This window comes from Epinephelus lanceolatus, chromosome 5, assembly GCF_041903045.1.
Source record: "Epinephelus lanceolatus isolate andai-2023 chromosome 5, ASM4190304v1, whole genome shotgun sequence".
Taxonomy (NCBI): domain Eukaryota; kingdom Metazoa; phylum Chordata; class Actinopteri; order Perciformes; family Serranidae; genus Epinephelus; species Epinephelus lanceolatus.
Window position 1 is genome coordinate 418,955 of NC_135738.1, and position 25,110 is coordinate 444,064.

General features: G+C 43.6%; 1 protein-coding gene across 4 annotated transcripts in view; it reads left to right on the top strand.

Annotated features, from left to right (window-relative positions):
* LOC117261997 (transcription factor SOX-6-like) overlaps positions 1-25,110 on the top strand; it is a 188,190-nt gene that overhangs the window by 133,152 nt on the left and 29,928 nt on the right. For 3 of the 4 annotated variants that reach the window (XM_078167556.1, XM_078167558.1, XM_078167557.1), the window contains exons 8-11: positions 6,610-6,730; positions 8,831-8,910; positions 19,178-19,327; positions 21,727-21,904. In XM_078167556.1, coding sequence (XP_078023682.1) covers positions 6,610-6,730; positions 8,831-8,910; positions 19,178-19,327; positions 21,727-21,904 — 529 coding nt within the window. The remainder of the gene's footprint in view (positions 1-6,609; positions 6,731-8,830; positions 8,911-19,177; positions 19,328-21,726; positions 21,905-25,110) is intronic. The other variant, XM_078167559.1, reaches the window with a different exon arrangement.

The window sequence follows — 25,110 nt, forward strand, 5'->3', positions numbered from 1 at the left end:
GTATCAGCTGTAGCCTGGTGTTACCCAGTGTTAGCATCAGCTGTAGCCTGGTGTGACCCAGTGTTAGCATCAGCTGTAGCCTGGTGTTACCCAGTGTTAGCATCAGCTGTAGCCTGGTGTGACCCAGTGTTAGCATCAGCTGTAGCCTGGTGTGACCCAGTGTTAGTATCAGCTGTAGCCTGGTGTTACCCAGTGTTAGCATCAGCTGTAGCCTGGTGTGACCCAGTGTTAGCATCAGCTGTAGCCTGGTGTTACCCAGTGTTAGCATCAGCTGTAGCCTGGTGTGACCCAGTGTTAGCATCAGCTGTAGCCTGGTGTTACCCAGTGTTAGCATCAGCTGTAGCCTGGTGTGACACAGTGTTAGTATCAGCTGTAGCCTGGTGTTACCCAGTGTTAGCATCAGCTGTAGCCTGGTGTGACCCAGTGTAAGCATCAGCTGTAGCCTGGTGTGACCCAGTGTTAGCATCAGCTGTAGCCTGGTGTTACCCAGTGTTAGTATCAGCTGTAGCCTGGTGTTACCCAGTGTAAGCATCAGCTGTAGCCTGGTGTTACCCAGTGTTAGTATCAGCTGTAGCCTGGTGTGACCCAGTGTTAGCATCATCACCATAGAATATATACCAGACTATATATGGTTCATTTTAATCTATGGAATATATGCCACGCTATATATGGTTCATTTTAATTCATGGAATATATACCAGACTATATATGGTTCGTTTTAATTTATGGAATATATACCAGACTATATATGGTTCATTTTAATTTATGGAATATATACCACGTTATATATGATTCATTTTAATTTATAGAATATATACCAGACTATATATGGTTCATTTTAATTTATAGAATATATACCACACTATATATGGTTCGTTTTAATTTATAGAATATATACCAGACTATATATGGTTCATTTTAATTTATGGAATATATACCAGACTATATATGGTTAATTTTAATTTATGGAATATCTACCACACTATATATGGTTCGTTTTAATTTATGGAATATATACCAGACTATATATGGTTCGTTTTAATTTATGGAATATATACCAGACTATATATGGTTCGTTTTAATTTATGGAATATATACCAGACTATATATGGTTCGTTTTAATTTATGGAATATATACCAGACTATATATGGTTCGTTTTAATTTATGGAATATATACCAGACTATATATGGTTCGTTTTAATTTATGGAATATATACCAGACTATATATGGTTCGTTTTAATTTATAGAATATATACCAGACTATATATGGTTCGTTTTAATTTATGGAATATATACCAGACTATATATGGTTCGTTTTAATTTATGGAATATATACCACACTATATATGGTTCGTTTTAATTTATGGAATATATACCACACTATACATGGTTCGTTTTAATTTATGGAATATATACCACACTATATATGGTTCGTTTTAATTTATAGAATATATACCACACTATATATGGTTCATTTTAATTTATGGAATATATATCAGACTATACATGGTTCATTTTAATTTATAGAATATATACCACACTATATATGGTTCATTTTAATTTATGGAATATATACCAGACTATATATGGTTCATTTTAATTTATGGAATATCTACCACACTATATATGGTTCATTTTAATTTATAGAATATATACCACGTTATATATGGTTCATTTTAATTTGTGGAATATATACCAGACTATATATGGTTCGTTTTAATTTATAGAATATATACCACACTATATATGGTTCGTTTTAATTTATAGAATATATACCAGACTATATATGGTTCGTTTTAATTTATGGAATATATACCACACTATATACGGTTCGTTTTAATTTATGGAATATATACCACACTAGATATGGTTCGTTTTAATTTATGGAATATATACCACACTATATACGGTTCGTTTTAATTTATGGAATATATACCACACTATACATGGTTCGTTTTAATTTATAGAATATATACCAGACTATATATGGTTCGTTTTAATTTATAGAATATATACCACACTATATATGGTTCGTTTTAATTTATGGAATATATACCACACTATACATGGTTCGTTTTAATTTATGGAATATATACCACACTATACATGGTTCGTTTTAATTTATAGAATATATACCAGACTATATATGGTTCGTTTTAATTTATAGAATATATACCACACTATACATGGTTCGTTTTAATTTATGGAATATATACCACACTATACATGGTTCGTTTTAATTTATGGAATATATACCACACTATACATGGTTCGTTTTAATTTATGGAATATATACCACACTATACATGGTTCGTTTTAATTTATGGAATATATACCACACTATACATGGTTCGTTTTAATTTATAGAATATATACCACACTATACATGGTTCGTTTTAATTTATGGAATATATACCACACTATACATGGTTCGTTTTAATTTATGGAATATATACCACACTATATATGGTTCGTTTTAATTTATAGAATATATACCACACTATATATGGTTCATTTTAATTTATAGAATATATATCAGACTATACATGGTTCATTTTAATTTATAGAATATATACCACACTATATATGGTTCATTTTAATTTATAGAATATATACCACACTATATATGGTTCGTTTTAATTTATGGAATATATACCACACTATACATGGTTCGTTTTAATTTATGGAATATATACCACACTATATATGGTTCGTTTTAATTTATGGAATATATACCACACTATATATGGTTCGTTTTAATTTATAGAATATATACCACACTATATATGGTTCATTTTAATTTATAGAATATATATCAGACTATACATGGTTCATTTTAATTTATAGAATATATACCACACTATATATGGTTCATTTTAATTTATAGAATATATACCACACTATATATGGTTCATTTTAATTTATAGAATATATATCAGACTATATATGGTTCATTTTAATTTATGGAATATATATCAGACTATACATGGTTCATGTTCAGAGTCCAGAGACGAGTCAGCAGAGTGATGAATATCTTTGGTGTGAACACAGAGTCATGTACCTGTATGGATCTGAGTGTGTAGCTGCAACTGCACAACCACACCACTTCATTTCTTTCTTCTCACTCACATCAACACCGCCCCCCCCCCCCCCCCCCCCCCCCCCCCCCCCCCCCCCACCCTGCTGCAGTACACAAGAGCATCATTAATCCTAGTGTGTGTGTGTGTGTGTGTGTGTGTGAGTGTGCGCGCATGCTCATGTTCCTGAGGTGTGTGTATGTGGACGTGTGTGCGGGGCCGTTGGAGGAAGAGGCCTTGTGTTTTTTTAGGGGCTGAGCAGAGCGGGGCCCCCGCAGCACCCCGACCCACCCCCCTCCCCTCGGTAAAAGAAGATCTTTGTGTGTTTGCGCTGGTGAAGCAGCTCCAGTCAGTCCCAGTGTTCCCAGAGGAATACAATGAATGGGAGCATTTTGTCCCACTCTATACCCCCCCCCCCCCCCCCCCCCACTTCTTCTTCTTCGTTTTTAGGCGCTCGGACAGACAGACTGGTTTTTATTCTCTCCTCATTCCCTTCTCTCCGTGTCACAAGACGTCACACAGCTTCTGTGTGTGTGTGTGTGTGTGTGTGTGTGTGCGTGCATGCGTGCGAGAGAGAGAGAGAGAGACGAGGGCCTCCCTAGCGATCAGGCTTTTTTTGGAGTGTGACCTAAACATGGCTGTCTGAAGAGCTGGTCAGGTGATGAACACATGAACACATGTAACTGCACATTGACTGAACAAAGCTAACGGTGGCTAACACACACACACACACACACACACACACACACACACACACACAGATGCCTGATTGTGTTTTAAAGTGGGTGAGCAGAGTCCAGACTCTTCTCATATCACTACATACAACATCATAACTGCTTCATGTTATTGTCCGTCCGTCCTGTTTGCCGTCTATAAACCTTTATTTGTCACATTATTCTAATAATTTAAAAAAGGTGAGAAAACTTTAAAAGATACATTTTTTCCTCCAGAAAAAAAATGGATTTGAAAATTAAATTAAAATAAATTTCCTGCAGTGAATAATATCAGTGTATTTGGGTGGACCTGTGTGATGATGATAATAATAATAATAATAATATTAATAATAATTAATAATTAGATAATGATAATGAGGGGTGAACAGAGCCCAAACAGCGATAGATCTGTTGTGATGTGTATGAAAACTCCCTTTAAAAAAGCACCTGTGTGTTTCAGAGGAAACATCGCAGCACTACATTTACCTGACAGATCAATGTATGTCACTTTTTCAGATTTTAACTCACAAAATATAACAATTAAAAAATGCTGCATTATTATTGATTAAACTGTTGATCGTTATCAAACTGAACCTGCACCCACAGATGTTCTGAATATATTTGCTGCTTGTAAAACTGTGTGTGTGTGTGTGTGTGTGTGTGTGTGTGACAGTCGTGTGTTGTACTCAGTTACTGTTAAAATCAAAGCCAGTGGTGTCTGTGTGAATGAGGGACAGATTTCTGTCAGCTGTGATTGGCTGGTCCTCGTTACCTCAGTTTATCTGAGCGTGCAGCCTTCGCACCCTGAAACATATGTGCTCTGGTACACGTGCACGCTTTGACAGTGTTGCTGTGGCGTTTGAGCGCCTGCTGCACATCTGCATTGAAAACAATGAATTTGAGAACACAAAAAAACGCAGCATGTCTAAAAAGCCAAAGATGCTGATGTTTGTTAACAGCGTTAATCGATTAATAAAATCTGTGGCCCTTTATAGTAAACACAAGCGAAGGATGCTCCTGCTCATCTCTCGGTGTTTAGTCATGCTGTTTGAACCTCCCCACCACAAACCATTTCATCCGCCCTCCCGTCCCCGAGGACGCTCATCCAGCTCCACCACGTAACCACACAACATGCTGATGGTGTAAATCCAGGCTCCAATGATGAAGTGTCCCCGGAGGACGGAGGGAGGGGTCAGCCTGCTTAATGAATTGGTAGTAAAGGAGATGAATGGAGGTAAAGGCCACTGAGCAGAGGTGTCAACCAGCGCTCGTCTCAGTAGAGAAAAAGAAGAGAAGACAAACCAGAAGAGGCTAACAAAGGTGTGAAATGAAGAAAACGTTCAGAGAGAAGAGAAATAGGAGGAACAGAAATTAGAGAGGGATAATGAAAGAAAGAAGCCAAGACACAAGTGTGATTCACCGAAATGTGACAAAAAACAGAGCGAGTGAAAGGATGAATTTTTACTTCCTCCAAAAATAATAAAACAGAAAAAAACAACGGGACAAAAAAGAGAAAAAGAAATCTAAAGAGCAGGAGACAAGAAAAGAAAGAATAAAGATAAGTGATGAGAGAAGAAGAGAAATGATTTCTAAAAGAAGAAACAAAGAAGAAGAAGATGCTGCGGCCCAGCTGATGTTTTAATGTCAACGTCAGACGCCACCACTGAATTATGATTTGATTTTGAAACATGAATTTCATGACGCTGTTTCAGTGTCACACTTTTAACATCAGTGGTTTTAGGTCTTTTGCATCACCGTTAATTTAAGATTTAATAAAACATGAATCGACGTTCAGATTTCGTCTTTGCAATTGTTTGAATGTATTAAAACGTACAGTGATTTACTGTAGATTAACACAGAGATAATATCCATCATGGCTCTGAATAAATACCCACTTTGAGAGTTTTATTCTATAAATAAAAGAATACCATAATGAGAAGTGATGACAGTTATAATATTTAATAAAAATAGAAGAATATAATTAAACAAAGCAGCAAACTGCAACATGTTTCAGTGCGTCTGAAATATGACTGATACAAGTTCAAGTGTTAACAGTTTAAATCTCCTCATGTGCACTTTATTTTAATTTCATTCCTTTAACATGACCTGTAAAATCTTTCAGACAGAAACTTAACGAGCCAGAAGAAAGAAAACGGAAGCAAAGACAGACGGACTGAGAGAAAGAAAAGAGACAAACAATTTTACAAGAGAGAAAAAGAAGTGAAAGAAAAGGAGGAGATAAAGAGCAGAGAGAGATGGATCAGTCGGCCCTAATAGATTCCCGCAGGCTCATCTTTGATTTGCTCTCCTCAGTCGGAGCCTTCGGCGTCTGAACTCTGCCGAACCAACACTTTTTAAGAGTCTTTCAAGCCGACATGAAAGGCAGCTGTTAGCCTCTGTGTTGTTTTAAAGGCGCTTTGTTTCACATGTTCGCTTCTCATCAACGGACGTCTTCATCTGCTGTTTGCTCTCAGACTCTTTGGCCCTCGCCATCATCTTCGTTTGGAAACACGTGTATAATGTTTGTTCTGCAGTGTTTCTGACTCTTCTTCTTCTTTCTCTCTTTGTGTTCATTCACTTCATTATTTTTCCTTCACTCTTTCTTTTGTCTCTTATGTCCTGACTGTCCTTTCTGTCCATGTGTCCATTTCCCTGCTCTCAGCTTTCTGTGTTCTGTGCTGTGTATAAATGCAGTGTTTGTGTAGACAGAAGTGGTCGTGAGCCTCATCCTGTTTTTATGACATGTTTAACGTGAAGACTTGAAACATGTCTCTTGTCTGTCCCTTGCCAACATGTCTCTGTGTCTCTGTGTCTCAGGTCCAGGGTCACATGCCTCCGATGATGATCCCAGTGTTTCCTCACGACCAGCGGTCTCTGGCTGCCGCCGCCGCCGCACAGCAGGGCTTCCTCTTCCCACCGGGCATGTCCTACAAGCCAGGTACACAAACATACACACATAAACACACACCAACACACACTTATGCACCGCACAACTGCCGAGGGTCCGTCACACACTGACGAGTGCTGAGGAGATGTATGTTTAACGGATCAATGTTCACCCTCCTCAAACAAAAGCTGTAGTTTGTTAACTGGAAGAGAAACAGAACGTCTCTGTTTCTCACACACACACACACACACACGCACACACACACACACACGCACACACACACACACACACACACACACACACACAGTGGGATCCCAGTCTATGTTAATGAGGTGTGTCAGGTGAGGAATGTTCTGGAAATGAGCGGAGAGATTTACAAGCTGTGCTTGTTCACGTCGGGAACAATACATTGGACACAGCTAGGACTGGAATGTCTCTTTTATGGTGTGCTGAAAGCACCATGGCTTCACAACACATCTGCAACATGGAATTTCACACTTTCTCACACACACACACACACACACACACACACACACACACACACACACACTCTAGCATGTCCCCCTGGTGCACACTGACCCAACAACGTGCACGTAAAGATGATGCAGACAGACAAAATACATGCACTTCCCAAACGTACAGGGACAGAAGGACAAAGTACACATTCCTCCTGTAGTGTGAGTGTGAGCTGCAGAGTGTTGCAGATATCAGCTGCAGAGACGTCTCACTTCTCTTTGATATAAAGGAATTCCAAACAAATACTTGTGTGTTCGAGGGCCGTCTAATCAACACAGGAGCTGTTGAAGAAAAGAGGCAGCACATGGGAGGAGAACTGATGAAGGTCGGACACTCGTACGGATCAGGACCAAATATGTTAAAAAGGTTTCAGTTCAATCAGTTTTTTTATAAAGCCCAATATCACAAATCACAATTTGCCTCACAGGGCTTTACAGCATACGACATCCCTCTGTCCTTATGACCCTCACAGCTGATCAGGAAAAACTCCCCAAAAAACCCTTTAACAGGGAAACAATGGTAGAAACCTCAGGAAGAGCAACTGAGGAGGGATCCCTCTTCCAGGACGGACAGACGTGCAATAGATGTCGTACAGAACAGATCAACATGATAAATTAACAGTAATCCAAATTTATTGTTGTTATTTATTGTCCCTGCATTAAAACACAGAGCAGTTTCCACCCTGAGGTCTTTGTCTGGAGAGAAAGGCTCAACAAGAGTCAAACAAACATTTTGTCATGATTTCCTGAGAGAGACGCTGATGTTGATCCTTTATATTAAAGAGTCAGACGTCTCTGCAGCTGATATCTGCAACACTCTGCAGCTCACACTGAAACTATCTGACAAACACAACTACAGCAAGAAAATGTGTTTTTGATTTTGGGTGAACTGTCCCTTTAAAAGATTGCATGTAAGCTGCATGTTTTTAGCCGTTGGTGAGGATTTGACACAAACAGGCGCAACAAAACACTTTCCCACACACGCTGACACAGAAACAGACTTCTTATTGTAGGATCGGTGACACCACCTGCTTTCTTCCTCTTCCCCGTCCTTTACACATTCCTTTCTTCCATGCATTCCTCCAGGTGCTCGCCTGACGCCGTGCACCGCTGACCCTCCATACTTCATACAGAATAATCCATGTTTATTCCTGCTGCGTGAGCCCACACTCCCACGAGGCCGCAGAGAGAGGCAGAGATGAAGAAAGGGATTAAAAAGCCATTATTCTCCTCTCGACTCTGACTCCACTCTGTGCGCCACAAAGACTCGGACATGGAAAGCCTTTTAGGGACAAACAGTAGGGGTTATACACGCCGCTCTGATATGCATTTATGAGTGCGTCCCGATGAGACAGCGCTGGACTTGAACTCTGATCGCCCAAGTCTCAAGCGCCCGTGTGTACCGACAATGAGCGTTATTAACCTTCGAATAAAACACTCGTGACCCTTCGTGTTTCATTCGCCATGAATAAAAACATGAGAGAGACAAAGAGTGAGACAGTCGGACAGACAGACAGACAGACAGACAGACAGACAAAGGCTGGCTGAAGGTAAAGAGCAGGTTAGTTCTTGTGCAGTAATCTGCTCCGCCCCTCCACCTCGTTCTACACTGTGTTTTCTTTGGGCTTTTCCACAGGTGAGAATTACCCCATGCAGTTCATTCCATCCACAATGGCAGCTGCAGCGGCGTCTGGACTCAGCCCGTTACAACTACAGGTAAGACACAAACACCTGGTCTCCTGACATGTCATCAGAGCCACCACAATACCAAACAACCTGCAGGGTGACACCGAAATAGGGACAGTAATGTGTTCACACAGCAGATCAGATGATGAAGTGGTGAAGGAGTCCTCAGCCTAGAAAATATCTGACTTTTCATTTTCACAATCATCTTGATCAATTATGATTAATTATCCAGTCCCATGTCTTATTTTAACCCCTGCTCCTCCTGTGGGAGTGCCACCCTGTCCCCTGTGAGCTGGGGTCAGGGTCAGACCCTGATCAGGCGTCGTCGATGCTCGAGACCATGTGAACGTAAGTGGTGCCGGACGTTATAAATATGCTGTTATCTTCAGTGGTGATTTCATTTGTGTGGGCCGATTTATCCTCAACTTAAGTTTCATATTATTAATCTGTCAAACAAGTCATCAAATCAAAAAGAACCCTGCGTCATTATCAGGCTGCTAACGGTAACAACAGGTGCTCCTCCCCCACAGTCCGCACCAATATCAGAGGAGCGCTAACATGTGCAGCAATTCTGCTGCTGGACTGTAGTTAAATTCAAAGTGTGACAAAGGAATATTTGACGATGTGGGACTGTCAGCTAAACACCGTTACCTTAGCTAGCTAATTACATAGACATTGGAGATTATTTTCTATGCTTGTAATAAAAAACAGACAAAACATAAAACATTAAATGAAGATAAATGATGGTTATTGTTATTTATAAATCTTTATTAACAAGGAAAAGTCATTTGTGTGTTTTTTGTGTTGCTTGTGCAGCTGTCTGATGATTTCTCATCTCAACACTTGGGTTGAAGTTTGGGGCGCTACGTAGCCCCGACACCTCGCCCTGCTGCTCCGTCCCACTCTGTCACAGTACAGAGGGGTCGGCTTGGGCCTGATGGTGCGTTGGTACTGGGCCTGATGGTGTGTTGGTACTGGGCCTGATGGTGCGTTGGTACTGGGCCTGATGGTGTGTTGGTACTGGGCCTGATGGTGTGTTCACACTGAACGCAAAGCAAAGTTTGGCATTACGTTACCTGAGCGTTTGTGACCACTGTTTTTCTGGAGTCTATGGCAGCTGGTGAATGTTTGTTCTTCACAGCGGTGCTAACGGTTGTGCTAGCTAACTGGGAGGGAAGCTAACGGCTAACTTGGTTTGTAGTTAGGTCCAACTGAAAGCTGGAATCAAGTGAGGAACACAGTGAACACTGAGGCTTCGAGCTCTGAACCAGCGTCTTTATTGGTTTACTTTATGTCACAGCAGCACCTTACTGCTTCACACCTTCCTGTACCCTCCACAATAAAAGACCAACAGAACATTTGGCTAGGAAGCAACTCAACAAAATCTCTTGCAGAAGTCACAGATACATATTTTCTTCCCACGTTGTCCTGTGGCTCCGCCCTGTTCTCTTTTTGTCTGACGTTAAGTGGTCGAGCTGATGATGATGATGATGATGACGATGACGTCAGTCTCTGTTGTTTTCTTCTAATTCTCTGACTTGAGGAGAATCTCAACTAGATCTCAGCGCTGAGAGGCTCTGTGACACAGCGTCACCTGAATTTCTCACCCAAATTGAAAAATGGAAACTCTTATGAATGATACAAAGACATGCTGCTCACACGCCTGATGTGCCTGGTTACATCTATTCTCGTCTTTGCATTGGCTCACTGTGTAATCTTGCCATGTGAAACGCTCACACCACATTCGTTGTGTGAGACCTGAAATGTCCTTTGTTCTTACTTGAACCAAAACTGCTGTAGCCTATTTGTTAAAACCTGAACTACAGGAAATGTTGAGTACCGTTATCCTTCCACAGTGTTGTAAAAAGACAGGAGAGGTTATATAATTTAAAGTTGGAGACTGTGTCAGACTAAAGGCCAGCAAAGCAAACTAAAGGAGAGCCTCTTCAGTGTCTGTGACGATAACCAGAGAGAATGTTTCACAATCAAAGCAGGAAAGTTTGAGACCAGCAGCAGGAACAAAGACGCAGGCTCAGAAAGTTCACCTGGATTTCATGGTGAGGGTGGAACCAGCAGACCAGAGCCGCAGACAATAGGACATAAGTGAGTAAACAGAAGAGACAGTAAAGATGAGGAGCATTGGCAAACTAAATGGAACTCCTACTTGTTCTAACCTCGCCCTGAGTTCAAGTAGGTAAAAACATTTTCATCAAATAAAAACACTTTCCAGTGCTCCGTATCCATTGCCGACTCAACTACACAATTGTGATTAAATCTATACCTGGTGCATGAAACCTTTTATGTTTTGTGTTTGAGATGTGGAGGCCAAGGTTGTTATAAAACCTGCTGAGTGTCTGGGAGATTGTACATGGGGAACAAAACACACATAAAAAAGAAGAAGGAGCTGTTTAGCATGAGAAATGATAGATGTCATGACTGCAACAGCAGAAACTCAAAGACAGGAGTGCCACCCCGTGTGATTGACGCTGATCTCTGCAGAGTGCAGACACTTGGCCACAGAAACACCAAGAAAATAAAAGTTTCTTGCCTCCATTATTACGTCCCGACTTCCTTGTGCAGCTCACCAGTTTGTTTCAGTGCATGTTCACAGTGATGATGTGAAGTAGGAGTGGAGGCTGGAGGCGGCCCAGCAGGCATCCATCGGCTCACATCACAGGCTTCTGTCTTAATGAATTTTAATGGAGTTCACTTTTTTCAATAAGACGACGTGACGCAGCGCTCGGAGATGAAGCTCTGTGGGCCGACGCTAACATGCTAGCCGGCTTATCTGCTGCCTGTCACCTGTGTCAGACAAAAGCTGTTATGATGAATCACAGAGGAATTCCGCCCCACCAGCACAACACCTGGCCCGGGCAATTCATCAAAGATTTTATTGCTGCTTGACACCTGTGGTTGGAGAATAGCACTTATCCATAATGGTTATCACAGAGCACATTTGCAAAGAAACAGTGAAATAAAAACAAAAAAGAGAAATGAAATGGCTGCTCCCTGAAGGCGGTTTGGAATTTCACAACACGACCCGGCCGCCCCTCCCGCTGTACCTACTCTCAGTGACGGGAACAAAAGCCCTCAAAAGCTTTTTCACTGGCAAACAATGTTGCTTCATCACGTCAGTCATTACCCGAGCACTGCTTTTGGATCTTACAAGAATCCTTATCTCCGTTTATTCAATTTGTATTGTGGTTTTCACTTATCCAGGCTCTCATTAACCGCTATTGACTTAGCGAAGCGCCTTGCTGCGCCAAGGAGTTGGGAGCCGCGGCGCAGCCTATCTCCACTCCTGGCTTTGAAATGATCAAAAGAGTCTCTTACCTCTGGCACGAGTGAGAGGTAAGAGGATGAATGATGTCGGAGATGCAGACTCATTCACAGTGAGACACTGGCTCAGACGAGGAGAATGACAGGCAGAGAGGAACCTGAATGAAAGAGGAAGCTTCTCGTCACAGCGCTGGGTGAAGACTGGGAGCAGGAGGAAGACACAGACAGAGCGCCGGGATGTGTTCATGAGAGGAGAAAAAAAAGGGTGATTATCTGAGGAGTTTTATTGAGACGGAGGCGCTGGCTTCCAGCACATGTTTGGACATTGTTGTGACAACAATACCTCCGCCACGAGCAATCAGCACAAGATTTATGACTTGTTCTTGTTCAGTTATGTATCTGTAAAAATGTGCCAGTAGCTCTTTGTGTGTGTTGTGGTACAGCAGCGCTGCAGCGCACAAACTGGAGACAAGAAAAACACCTGCACAGTGAACTGCTTTCCAACAACTTAACATTTAAAGCTTTGTGAGGCTGATGTGAGTCCAAAGACACATCACCTTGACCTCTCTATACCTGCATAGACTCTCTCATTCTCACAGTGTCAAATACGACAGACTGGCCACTCAGTGTTTCCATGCTCAGTTAAGTGGAGTTACAGTTACAGCTTGACTGAAAAACGCTGAGTGAATGTTCCTTTGAAATGATGTCACTGAAAATGATCTGACACATAATCTGCTCCTGTTTGTACCATTCAGGGAAACCCTTAAAAAAATGGGTGGAATGACCCTTTAATGAGGTCACGGCAAGGTCATGAAGACAGACTGACTATTTAAAGGCAAAGCAGCCATCATCATGCAGACAGAGAAACATCCACCTGCAGAGAAACATCCACCTTTCACCACGTTTCAGACATGTGCAAGTTCGAGAGGGCGGGGCATCTGTCAATCATTTTTTATTGTGGCCAATCAGAGGCTCACAATCCTGTCAGTCAAACACTTAAGAGTTTTTATTCAGCCAATCACCTCACAGCAGTGGGAGGAGTCATTATTTCAACTAGCTAGCTATGCTATCAGAAAATAGTAACTTCAACCACAGCTCATTTTAGAACAACCGCCACAAGGAAACATGTTCTTTGTTTAAATGATCAGACAGCCAATCACAGGGTGCGTTCTGAATCACACACTTTTTCTTTTTACTTTTGGAAGTAACTGCAGCTGCCCTTAAAAAGTTTGTACTGTTACAAGCAGTCTGCTCACAATCAGGACAGACTACTGTCTCATGACATCACACCCTGAACTTTGACCCTTACCCACCTGTTACCATGGAGATAAAACAAAACGCTGTTCACCGAGCTCACCAGAGACCGAGGTCGACCCGCAGAGATGTGATGTTGTTACTGTGTAATAAGTTATAACTGCAAACACTGTAGATTCAAACATATTATAGTGGCGATGGTGAAATTACAGAGGCTACATGTCTCTGTTATTGTTATTTGTTACGGATGTCCTTTTGTTGTTTGTTATATTTATGATTATTTTATTCAATTAAACAATTAATATTCCTCTTATTACTAATCGGCCTGAACGTGCTGTCGTCCATCTTTGTGGCTTCTGACAGTCGATTTGATGCATCTTTCACTGTGCAGAGGATTGTGGGTCGTTTGTGTGGATACTGTGAAGTAAAAGCTCTTTGTGTGTTTTTATGTGGTCGTGCACAATGTTTACAGCTGTACGTAAAGTTTTTTTAATACACTTACAAAGTGTGATTGTGTCTCCGCTGGTTAGCTGGTTGAGCTTCTTCCTGTAATTCTACCTGTAATTAAGTGACGAGGTGTTTACGAAGCTACATTAGGTCATGTGACATACGTACTTATTTGAAGCCAAACCATTTGATCTCTGTCTAAACTTGACCAGGTAGTTTTGTTGCTGAAACTTTAAACCCACATTTCCTGTGGAGTGTATTTTTAAAAGACACAATGCATGTAGCTGTAGATGGATTATTGATTGCAGGGCCTAACGAGCACAGATCCAGGGCCCCCCGACCTCACCTGCAAAATGTCACTCAAATATAAGTCACCGACCAGGAAGAGACTCAAACTGGCCACAAAGAGAAAAAGAGATGCAAAGGAACGGCAAGAGAATCAAAACAGTTTAACAAGAGGTGTGTGTTGCTCCTGTGTAGAAGAGGTGGTGGGGCCTTTTGTCTCTCTGTGCCCAGGGGCCCATTGTCTCATAATCCACCCATGCATGTACCAGTGAAAGTTGAGATGTCGTCCCCGAGTGTCAGAGAGTGTGGGGCCACTGACTGAGCTGTGAGGCGTTGGGGGTCAGAGCATGTTGATGGTCACTATGAGCTGCATGGTGTTGGAGTGTCTTTGCTGTGTGAGCTGCTTGTTTGTGTCGGACAGCTCGACGTCTGCAGGGTTTCCCTCAGAAAGTTTGTTGCTAACTGAACCATTTGACTTTTCTCAGCTGCAAACAAACAACTTTCCAAACATAGCAGACAGCAAAGATCTGCTGAGATCCATCAGTGACAGCTGGGTGAAGCATCTTGTTCTCCTCAACAGTCGTCTAAGCTGAAGTCTGAGTCATTATCGATTTCACCTCAGCCTCAGAGTTCCGCAGGAAACCCTGATCTAATGTGTTTCTGAAATTTAAACTGAACCTGAAGAAGAGAATCATCCTGCACTATCTTAAGCCCTGTGGCCTTCATGTAGCCACTGTGGGTTACGCTGTAGTGCCACAGCGTCTCTCTGTCTCAGCTCTGGCTCTGCCTCTTTATGGGCTCTGCCTTTTCGGAGGTGAGGAACAACGACAGCATGGAAACCTCACAGTGACTGTGAGTGGATGTGTTTTTACTCAGAGCCTCGCTAACGTACTCATCACTTATTTATCAAGCATGAGAAGCGTCTGCAGCAGCCTGCAGACGATTTGTTCCTTTGACCCTTTGAGTCTCTGCTGTTTGTCATGTTGGTGATGTGTGAGCTGTTACACTGACAGTATGTGCAACCTGCATCACAGGCTGAGGTAAATGAACTGTGTCATTAATGTGGCTGCATGCATTAATGAGTCATTAATCATCATTCAGAGGATCAATACAAAGTCTTTTTTCTTTGCTGTGTCTTTTAACAGTCCAACGACACGCTGACACATCTTATCTGTTTTACTCCTTAGTCTCAGTCATGCTTCACTTCACAGTGACTTTATCTCCACACTGTCAAACACTAGAAACAAAGAGCTACACCGTGTTAGCTCTATGTTAGCTCTACGTTAGCTTCTCCTCTGCTACACACTGCAGTCAAACACACCAGCTGCCATCAAACCCTTTGAAAGACAGATCCGTGCTCAGCACAGGACGGACAGATGTTGTGGTCAGACTCTACAGATGTTTGGTAGTTCTGCCCTGAAGCAAAGCTTCAGACAGCTGGCTGCAACTGATGGTCAAACAGGAACAGCATTTTCTCTCATCACAGAGTTACTGCTAACTATGGTGGCTGACACAAAAATGTCTCTATCTAGAGTCAGTGTTTGGTTTGTCTGTTCTGGGCTACAGTAGAAACATGGTGATCTCTGTAGACGAGGACCTGCTCCCTGTGTAGATATAAACATCTCAGCTGATTGTACACTATAGAAAACAGACTGGATGTGTCATATTTACCTTAAATCCAACACACTGGACCTTTGGGCCAATCCCAGTTCTCTTCCTTTAACCTTACTCTTTGGTTTCAAGTGCACTCGCCAGATAGATTCTCCTCAATGATGAAGGGGTAGTGTTGAGGGGAGGGAATTTTACCTACGAATTGGGACGCCACTTCATGCAAATTAGCGTAACAGATGTGTCCACCTACGTCACGCATATCGTGGACGTCGGCTTTTTGCATGGAGAACTTCAGATATTCATGTCGGCTACATCGTGAATTAGTGATTTTCAAGCGTTCATATTCTACCATTATAGTATGAAAATGTTAACTTAAAAGTGTTCAGCACTGGGAGGTGGTTTGTGCTGCGTCACCAGGTTTTGTTGCTTCTCAGGGTGCGAGAAGGTCCACATGGAGGAGACAGTGAAGGTTCAGAGAGTGACAGTGAGAATAATGTCCCGTGTTTTCTGTCTTCATTATTGAAGAAACTGATCTGAAGATATTTGACCAACGCTGTCCTGTCATGCTCCGCCCATCATGAAGTGACCTTGAAGCTAGCACAGTGTGGTGCTGTCGATGTGGGAGCTTGATGGGGCGGATAGTTTCCAGAGGCTCGGAGCAGACCCCTTCACACACGCTGAAGAAAGCCGTCCTTTGTCACAGCTGATGTCAGTGAAATAAGTTAGTGAGCACACATTCTTGTAGGAATCATAAGACATGTCTCTGCTTTCTGTGTCTCTGTGTGTCTCTGTGTGCGACGGTGAGGAACAAACTTCTGTGGCCCTCAGTCATGATTCCTGCCCCGCTGGCAGCGCTCAGTGATTCTCCCAGAAAGACTTCCTTTGTCATTAAATGAGGACAATGATCGGAGGCAGTCAGATTCAGTTTGTGTCTGTTGTGTAATGAAAAAGTAGAAGTGAGATAATGGTTGTCTTTATGCCTCTCTGTGTGTCTCTTTCACTGTGTTGGACGCAGCTAACCCTCCAAGTGTAATATTTAGCCTCGGTCCTGCGTGTGGGCTGACTCTGATCCATCTCACCCTCCTCCTCCTCAGACCTGCTGAAAAACACAAAACCTCATTTGTCTTGTGTTCTCCTGAGATCGATCACAGCTCAACAGTAAAGAGGCCGGCTGAAGGGATTCTCTGCTCTGTCCTAATGGGAAGGGCCGGTCTGAGCACAGTCGGGACGGCACTGCCCACACCGCACCACATCAACACCACCTCCTCTCTGCTGTTAGAAAAAGCTGCTGATGATCAGGAGGCCAGAGATGACAGACTAATCATTTGGATTTTAGTCAAATTAGCACTAACGTCCGGAGGTCCGTCAGATAGTCCGGACAGCTGCGGCCCAGTCGAGACCCTCTTTGTCAATTTGTAATTTAGGAAATTGCGGCATTGTCTTCCCGTGGGGGTTGGCTGGTCGGCGAGAGCTGCGGTTGGGGCTGTTTACGCAGCACATTGGCCTCCCCAGTCGCCAATCAATCTCCGAGTGTCTTTAAGAAACAGAGGAGAAATAAGGAAGGAGCTCTTATTCTCCGTCTTTTGTTTGTTCAACAGTTCCCTCGTCTTCGTGTGGAATCGCTGACGGAATCGCTGCTACTAGCACAATACTGTGTGTGTGTCTGTGTGTGTGTGTGTGTTTTACCTCAGAGCTTGGTGTGTCAGCCCCGGCCCCTGCTCCCCTCAGAGCTGTAAGAATATCAGGCATCACCAGAAGAAACTCTGCGGTCGGCTTGATTGACGCGAGAGGCCTCACCACCAGCCATTCAAGGCACATTCTTACGGGGATCTCATATCGCCAGGGGTTGGCCCGAGCACTCCGGTGCCTTCCAAGGAAAATAAGCGGCGTGACATCAGGGCTTTGTTTCAGTGGCGAGGCCCCTTCTGTTTGTGTTTAATATCGCTCTGAAAGAAGTGGAAAGAGGGCCAGCCAACTTCTCTGGCCCCAACCGCTGAGCCTGGCGCTCCGGCGGTGAAGCGACGGTGGTCTCGTGTGTCTGCAGAGCAACACGCTCTCTTTCTCTTTCTCTCCATCGAGCTCTCTTTGCTCCCAGGAGGCTTTGCAGTTTTGACTACAGGGAAATCAGATCTCACAACACTGGGGGCCGTTTAGGCTGAGAGGGAGCAGAGAGTAAAAACAGAGGTCCAACACTGAGAGACGGGGGGGAGGGGGGGGGCGAGAAGAGAGGACAAAGGAAAGACAGAAGGAGGGTGAGACAGATGAGGTGAGAGGACGGAGTCGAAGCGAAGGCCAGCCACGTCTGGGTGGTTTTCCTGAGGACAGGCTCTTTGATACTCCAGCACTCACACTCCAATGCATGTCGACAGGGGTTGACAGTGGTTTCAGGCAGCGGTTTGTCTGGCTAGCTAGCTTTGATTTAGAAGACCCTGGACTGCGGGCCCACGATTTGACTCTTTGATTTTTGTTGGATGGAAAATTGGTAAAGTTTTTTGAACGTTTAGGTTCAGCCCTGAAGGCAGATGGCTTTAACTTTCCAACTCTTTTTTTTTTTTTACAGTATTTTCAAGTGTTTCACTTGATTCATGACCAAGCTGTAATTGCAGTATGACTACACCTACTTAAAAATGATTGTCCACTATTTGTCTTTTGGATTAAAGTTAGAGAAGAAACTCGATTGTCTGAAGTGTTAACACAAGGACTAACTGTCAGTGACAAGATTATTCTCAAGTGTTTTTCAGACTCATAAAGTCTCGTTCAGTCATAATTTGATTTGATTTGCTGTTAAAAAAGGTCAAATCATCAGAACAACTTTCCGTCTGTGGTTCACATTGTTTTTCTGAAAAAATAAAGAAACCCAGACTTTTACTGAAATCACTGCTGAGACAGGCATTGTCTCCGAAGTTCATTTCTCTACTTACGCGCTCACATTTCTGCAGAGATCCAGTTTTATAGAATGTCACCATTAAAGCAAAGTAGGATTCAAGCTCAGCGTTGAGACGTTTCTGTAGCTATTGTCTGGATTTATTTGTGGATGCAAATGGAGATCCAAGCTGCTCTCAGCATCTGTAGAAAGAATAAGTGTCAGAGATGGATGGCAGATAATTTGAAACTAAGATGTTTTGCTGGAAGGCCTCTCTGATAGAGACTCAAACAAATCTTCCATTTGTGTGGGACACTCCTGTCAGCTGCAGACGGAGGTGCGTTCACGTGTGTGCGTTTGTTTCCATGTGTGTTTGGCTCGGACACACACCCATCAACCCTCAGAAGATGTGAGCGGTGCCGGGGAGGATAGGATGAAGGGTGTGGGGGGGTTCAGAAGAAGAGAGGAGACAGAATGAAAGAGGAAAGCCACTGACTAGCTGCTGGCGAGCGATGTTAATAGCCTGTCGGTTTTGCTGGTTTCTTCCCTTTTTTGCAGCAGCTGTACGCCGCCCAGCTGGCAAGCATGCAGATCTCACCAGGAGCCAAGATGGCTTCCCTCCCGCAGGCTCCCAACTCCTCCGGTCCCCTTTCCCCCTCCGCCCTGAAGAGCGAGAAGAGAGTGTCCAGTCCTGTCGCTCACATTAAGGTGAGTCCAGAGTTTCTGTTGAGTTGTTTAAATGATCCAACAGGATTTACACACACCAGGTGGACACATTTAAAACTGGTCTGCATCTCAGAAGAAGGACCAACGAGCAGGAAGCAGAGAAACAGCAGCACCGTGTTTACTGTGCTCAGGAACAGCCGGCAATGAGATGAACGTACAGCAGCTCCGTATAAACAGAAAACAGAAAACAGAGTCTCTAAAGTCACAAACATCAGAATAAGTCACAGGAAAGAGTTCTGAAAATATTTGATAGAAAAACACACAATGATGATTAGTTGGAGTCAAAGTGAGAGGCTGGAAATTTGGAAGTTGTTGAAACAACAAACGGCACATGGCACTGCGCTGCAACAATTAGAAACAGCTTATTTAAAAGTCACACACTGATACACACACTCACACAGCGACACTGGCGCTGGCTGCTGTTTGGCAGGAGCCCAGCCCCCTCCACTGGAGAGAGCGTACGCCTCGCCTTCACTCGCCGACGAGGCGGTAATGGAAGCCATGTGTGTGTGGGGGGCACAGCTGCAGCGGCGTCACAATAGACCGGCGTCAGAGCTCACCACACTCAAACAGTAGTGATGTGCCCTCCAAACTCCCCACCCTGCACTAACCCCCGCACACACTCAGCCCACCAACACCCCCCACTCTGGCATGCCACCCGCAGCCTAACACACACACACACACACACACACACACACACACACACACCCGCCCTGCTGAGCCCGTCCTAAACTCCTCTCGTTCTCAACACTTCCCTCAGCTGAAGCTCCAAATTAGATCCGCACTCATTAAGCGTTTGCTGCCAACACAAGAGCCGCACTGAGGCCGTGTTGACGTGCATTACAGGAGATCCCGTCTGTGGATCAGCGTGGTCGCAGACCTTCGTTTAGAAAGAGAGGCGTCGTACAAAGGTGCCTTTGTTTAGATATGAAGGTTCACTGCCACAGTTTCCCCCCGTCAGGTTCATAGAGGTGAGCAGAGGAATTCATTTATTGAGGGGATGATAGGGATGACTGATCAGTCAGTGGGAACAGCACTTAACTACTGAAAACACTTTAAAAGATCATTTGGACAAAATTGAAAATCAGCTGCTGTGCTCACTTTAAACGGAGTCAATTACACTTTAAATGGGGACTGGTTTAGTTTCACCAAAATATGTCTGTGTCACACTTTGTTCCATCCAGAGCTGCTTCCACCTCACTGTGCCTCTGGACGCATCTTTATCCTAATAAAACATTTGCGAAGTTGATTTTTGGAAACAGACATGTCTGTGAAAGTTGTTCAGCGGCACATGAAGCTAAGTAGTTGACCTACCGGGTTTAAATTCACCTGGATCTCCCTCATCATCGGGCCCACGGAGCAGGCCCATTAGAAACTTCCTCCGACCAAGCAGCCACTTTCTGTTTAGCACTCCGCTAACTTGAATGGGGATAAAATGATTTAGTCTCGTGGCTCTTCTAGACTTTACAAATGTTATCAGATCGAATCCTGATAGTGAAATGAGTCGTTTTTGTGGGACTGTGATGCTCCACTGATTTACAGACATCTTTTTCCCGATGTTAGTCAATGGTTAAAAGTCTGTTTGGGCCCAATGACATCTCATGACCAAACAGGAAGTTGTAATTAATTGTTTGGCCATTATGTAAAATAGGTTTCCTCGTCTTTGTTTCTGCATCACTACGTTTGTTGGCAAGATTTTTTCCAACAAATGTCAATAAGTGAAACCGTGTGAAACCATCAGCAGGCCTGCGTCTGAAGAGCACTGTTAAAACATTGATTGTGCTACTGTGGGTCAAAGGTCAGCCTCTCAGTTCAGTTCAGTACCCATCAGGTTATTTCATTGTGAAGAGTTGTGGATGGTACCAACAGAACCGTCCCGTCCCCTTTTTTCCATTTATTGAGCCAAGTATGTGCGACTCCTCTACGATAGGTGGAGATATGCCCCCTTTCAGCTTGTTAGTATTGGACCTTTTTCCTGTTGACCTATTACGTCACAGACCAAGCAATGGACAAACAAGTTAGCTACGGTTAGCTAGCAGCTAACTGCTACCATGGTGGACAACTTTACAGCTCTGTACATTTGGTCCGTCCAAAAAGTCACGGCTCTGGATGTAGATTTCTCCATGTTGTTACCGGCTTCTTCTTCTCTTACACATTTAATGCTATTGGACTTCCGGGTCAAAGCCCGGGGCGGAAACTGTGGAGCATGCTCAGAGCGCCTCGGCCAGTTTGGGTCTGATTGACTGTATACGTGCAGGAGTCACATGATCTGGGTGTGTTAGAACCATTTCACTCACACTGACATGTTTACAGGGAGTTTAATTTTTTTTTTTATTCGGATACAGATCCTGATCTTTTAAACACTGTTGTTGCACCAACAGGAGGAAGGATCCACACAGCCACTGAACCTCTCAGCCAGACCCAAGACAGCCGAGCCTCTTCGCTCCCCGACGTCCCCGACGCAGAGTCTGTTCTCCGGAAACAAGAGCAGCCCCACAGGCATCAGCAAGGGCCGCATCCCCAGCCCCATCTCCAACATGGGCAGGAACTCCTCTCTGGGTAGGTTATACACACACATTTACCCCTGTGTTTCCTTTACCACTGCACAGACAGGAGGGGCCACCTGAGCTTAATGGAAACACATCAGAACCGACCTCACTGTCGTGTTCAATAACAATCACACGCTCCAAACGCCGCTCCGCTACGCCAAGACAAAACTCTGAGGGAAACACTGACGCAGTCGACACTTCCACGCTGTGTCTGACACAAATAAAGAGTCACACACCACGTATTGTTCACATGTGTACTGTACATCCATCCAGAGCAAACACTCTGTCTGCCCCTCAACCGGAAAAACACAAACACCTCCCTCCTCCCCGCCACACACAGACAAACCAGGCAGCGTCGCATGCGCCTGATAGACTGCAGACACCTCAGACCCACGACGAGACCTGAGTGTGTGCGAGTGTGTATGTGTTGTGTTTTACAGGAGTCCAAAGCCCTGTATTTAGCCCCAATGAAAAGCCCAGCAGCGGAAGCAGTGAAACCCAGCACACGTTATTTGGTTTTTAAGAGCTTCCTCACATCATTGTCTGCCCGCGTTAGACCTTTTATGCCCCTACCTCTGCTATCTGTTATTAAGGCCAATCTGAAGCCTCTCATTATATCCCCCCAGAAAACAATTTCACCAGCTCCTCTGGAGTGGCTTTGAGGACGCCACGCTTCTGCTCCCTGCAAAGTTATTTTTTGCCCATTTTAACGGCCACCCAAGCATACAGTGCTTCCTCCTCATCTGCTAATTAAAGCAGAGGGCGACGGAAACTTTGCATCCTTTTATTTATTTATTTTTTCTTATTCTTCAAAAGTGTGAGGCACATAAACTTCTGAGCTTCTGTCCCGCTCAGACACCAGTGGACTGGAAAACAACTCCAGCGACCCTGACAAGAGTTTCTATACAGATGTTTAAATGTGTTTTTTATACAGATGTTTAAATGGGATTTGCAGCCATGATGAATTTTTGGTTGTCAACACTCGCACTTTGTTTTCAAAGTTTGATAGAGTTCATGAAGCTGCATAAAACCACACACACACACACACACACACACAGCAGACTGGGCTCTTTGAGAATTCAGACTCAAAAGCAAAATAAAGTATCTGCAAACTTTAGCAGTGGCAAAGTGCAGCTCGCCACAGTGATAATATTATGATATTTCTCTGGCGTGTTCTTACTCTCAGAAACAGGAAGAAGTTCTCTGTAACACACGTCAACATGTCACAGCAGTCTGTTCACTGATTGGCTGGAGGTATTTTCTGACCACAATTCACTGTTAAACATTAAACTATCCCCGACTCAAACTTATGTAAGTATAAAATGGTTCATTATAGAACCTTCTGAATGCGTTCTTGTTAGCACTGTTAGAAGGTGAAAAGGCTCTGGATAAAACCCCCAAACAGGGTTCTGGGTAGAAACATCACACTACAGAAGAGTTCTCTGTAAAATATCTCATAAATTCCATATTCCACATGGAATCTGTTCCGTTTCAGTTCTTGCACCCAATTTTGAACCATACGCAGCAATTTGACCAAAAATAAAGTTGGAACCAAAACCAGGTTTTCCTCAAACTGGACTGTGTGACATCAGTGGGCGTGTTTTATTTTACAGGTTGGACAGAGATGATGGAGAAGTGACAAATGGTCAACGAGCATGCAGTGGTCTCATTAAAGTCCAGTTCAGACCAAAACTTTGTGACGAGATGAGTTGAGACAAACAACTACTGTTAACGCTCCGTTCTGTAACGTTGTAAAAAGCTGCTGGTTAACAGGAAGTGACCACCATGAGACGGTGCATCATCTCTAGTCAATGACTCTCTGTGCTTCTGATCTGTAACGTCGACAGGAAGTGACCGCCATGAGACGGCGTATCATCTCTAGTCAACAACTCTCTGTGCTTCTGATCTGTAACGTTGACAGGAAGTGACCGCCATGAGACGGCGCATCATCTCTAGTCAACGACTCTGTGCTTCTGATCTGTAACGTTGACAGGAAGTGACCGCCATGAGACGGCGCATCATCTCTAGTCAACGACTCTCTGTGCTTCTGATCTGTAACGTCGACAGGAAGTGACCGCCATGAGACGGCGTATTGTCTCTAGTCAACGACTCTCTGTGCTTCTGATCTGTAACGCTGACAGGAAGTGACCGCCATGAGACGGCGTATCATCTCTAGTCAACGACTCTCTGTGCTTCTGATCCGTAACGTCGACAGGAAGTGACCGCCGTGAGACGGCGTATCATCTCTAGTCAACAACTCTCTGTGCTTCTGATCTGTAACGCTGACAGGAAGTGACCGCCATGAGACGGCGCATCATCTCTAGTCAACAACTCTCTGTGCTTCTGATCTGTAACGTTGACAGGAAGTGACCGCCATGAGACGGCGTATCATCTCTAGTCAACAACTCTCTGTGCTTCTGATCTGTAACGTCGACAGGAAGTGACCGCCATGAGACGGCGTATCATCTCTAGTCAACAACTCTCTGTGCTTCTGATCTGTAACGCTGACAGGAAGTGACCGCCATGAGACGGCGCATCATCTCTAGTCAACAACTCTCTGTGCTTCTGATCTGTAACGTTGACAGGAAGTGACCGCCATGAGACGGCGCATCATCTCTAGTCAACAACTCTCTGTGCTTCTGATCTGTAACGTTGACAGGAAGTGACCACCATGAGACGGCGCATCATCTCTAGTCAACAACTCTCTGTGCTTCTGATCTGTAACGTTGACAGGAAGTGACCACCATGAGACGGCGCATCATCTCTAGTCAACAACTCTCTGTGCTTTGTTCTGATTTGCAGCTTTTCAGACTTATTTTGTGGCTGAATATAATTTGTAGCTTCTTAAAATCTGAATGAGGATAGTGATAGTGAGATACTGGCTACAGTGATGAAACAAAACCAGCATCAGATGGACTGATTTCTAATCAATGACCGACTGACGCTCTCAGGTGATCAGTGTATCTGCAGACACTTCCTTGATTATAATAGTTCCACACAAACATTTTGGGAACGTGTTCTGGTTCTCAATACTCTTTTAAGATCAGCAAACGCATTATGTCGTAAAGCCGTCCTATATTAATGAACTGTCATTTAAATCATACAAATGATCTAAAGCACACACTTACTTTGTATTTGTATGTAGGGTTCTCCGTGCAAAAGCCTTACGGTCGTATCCACATGACAAGTGGAGGTTACAGCTATCAGCCATTATTG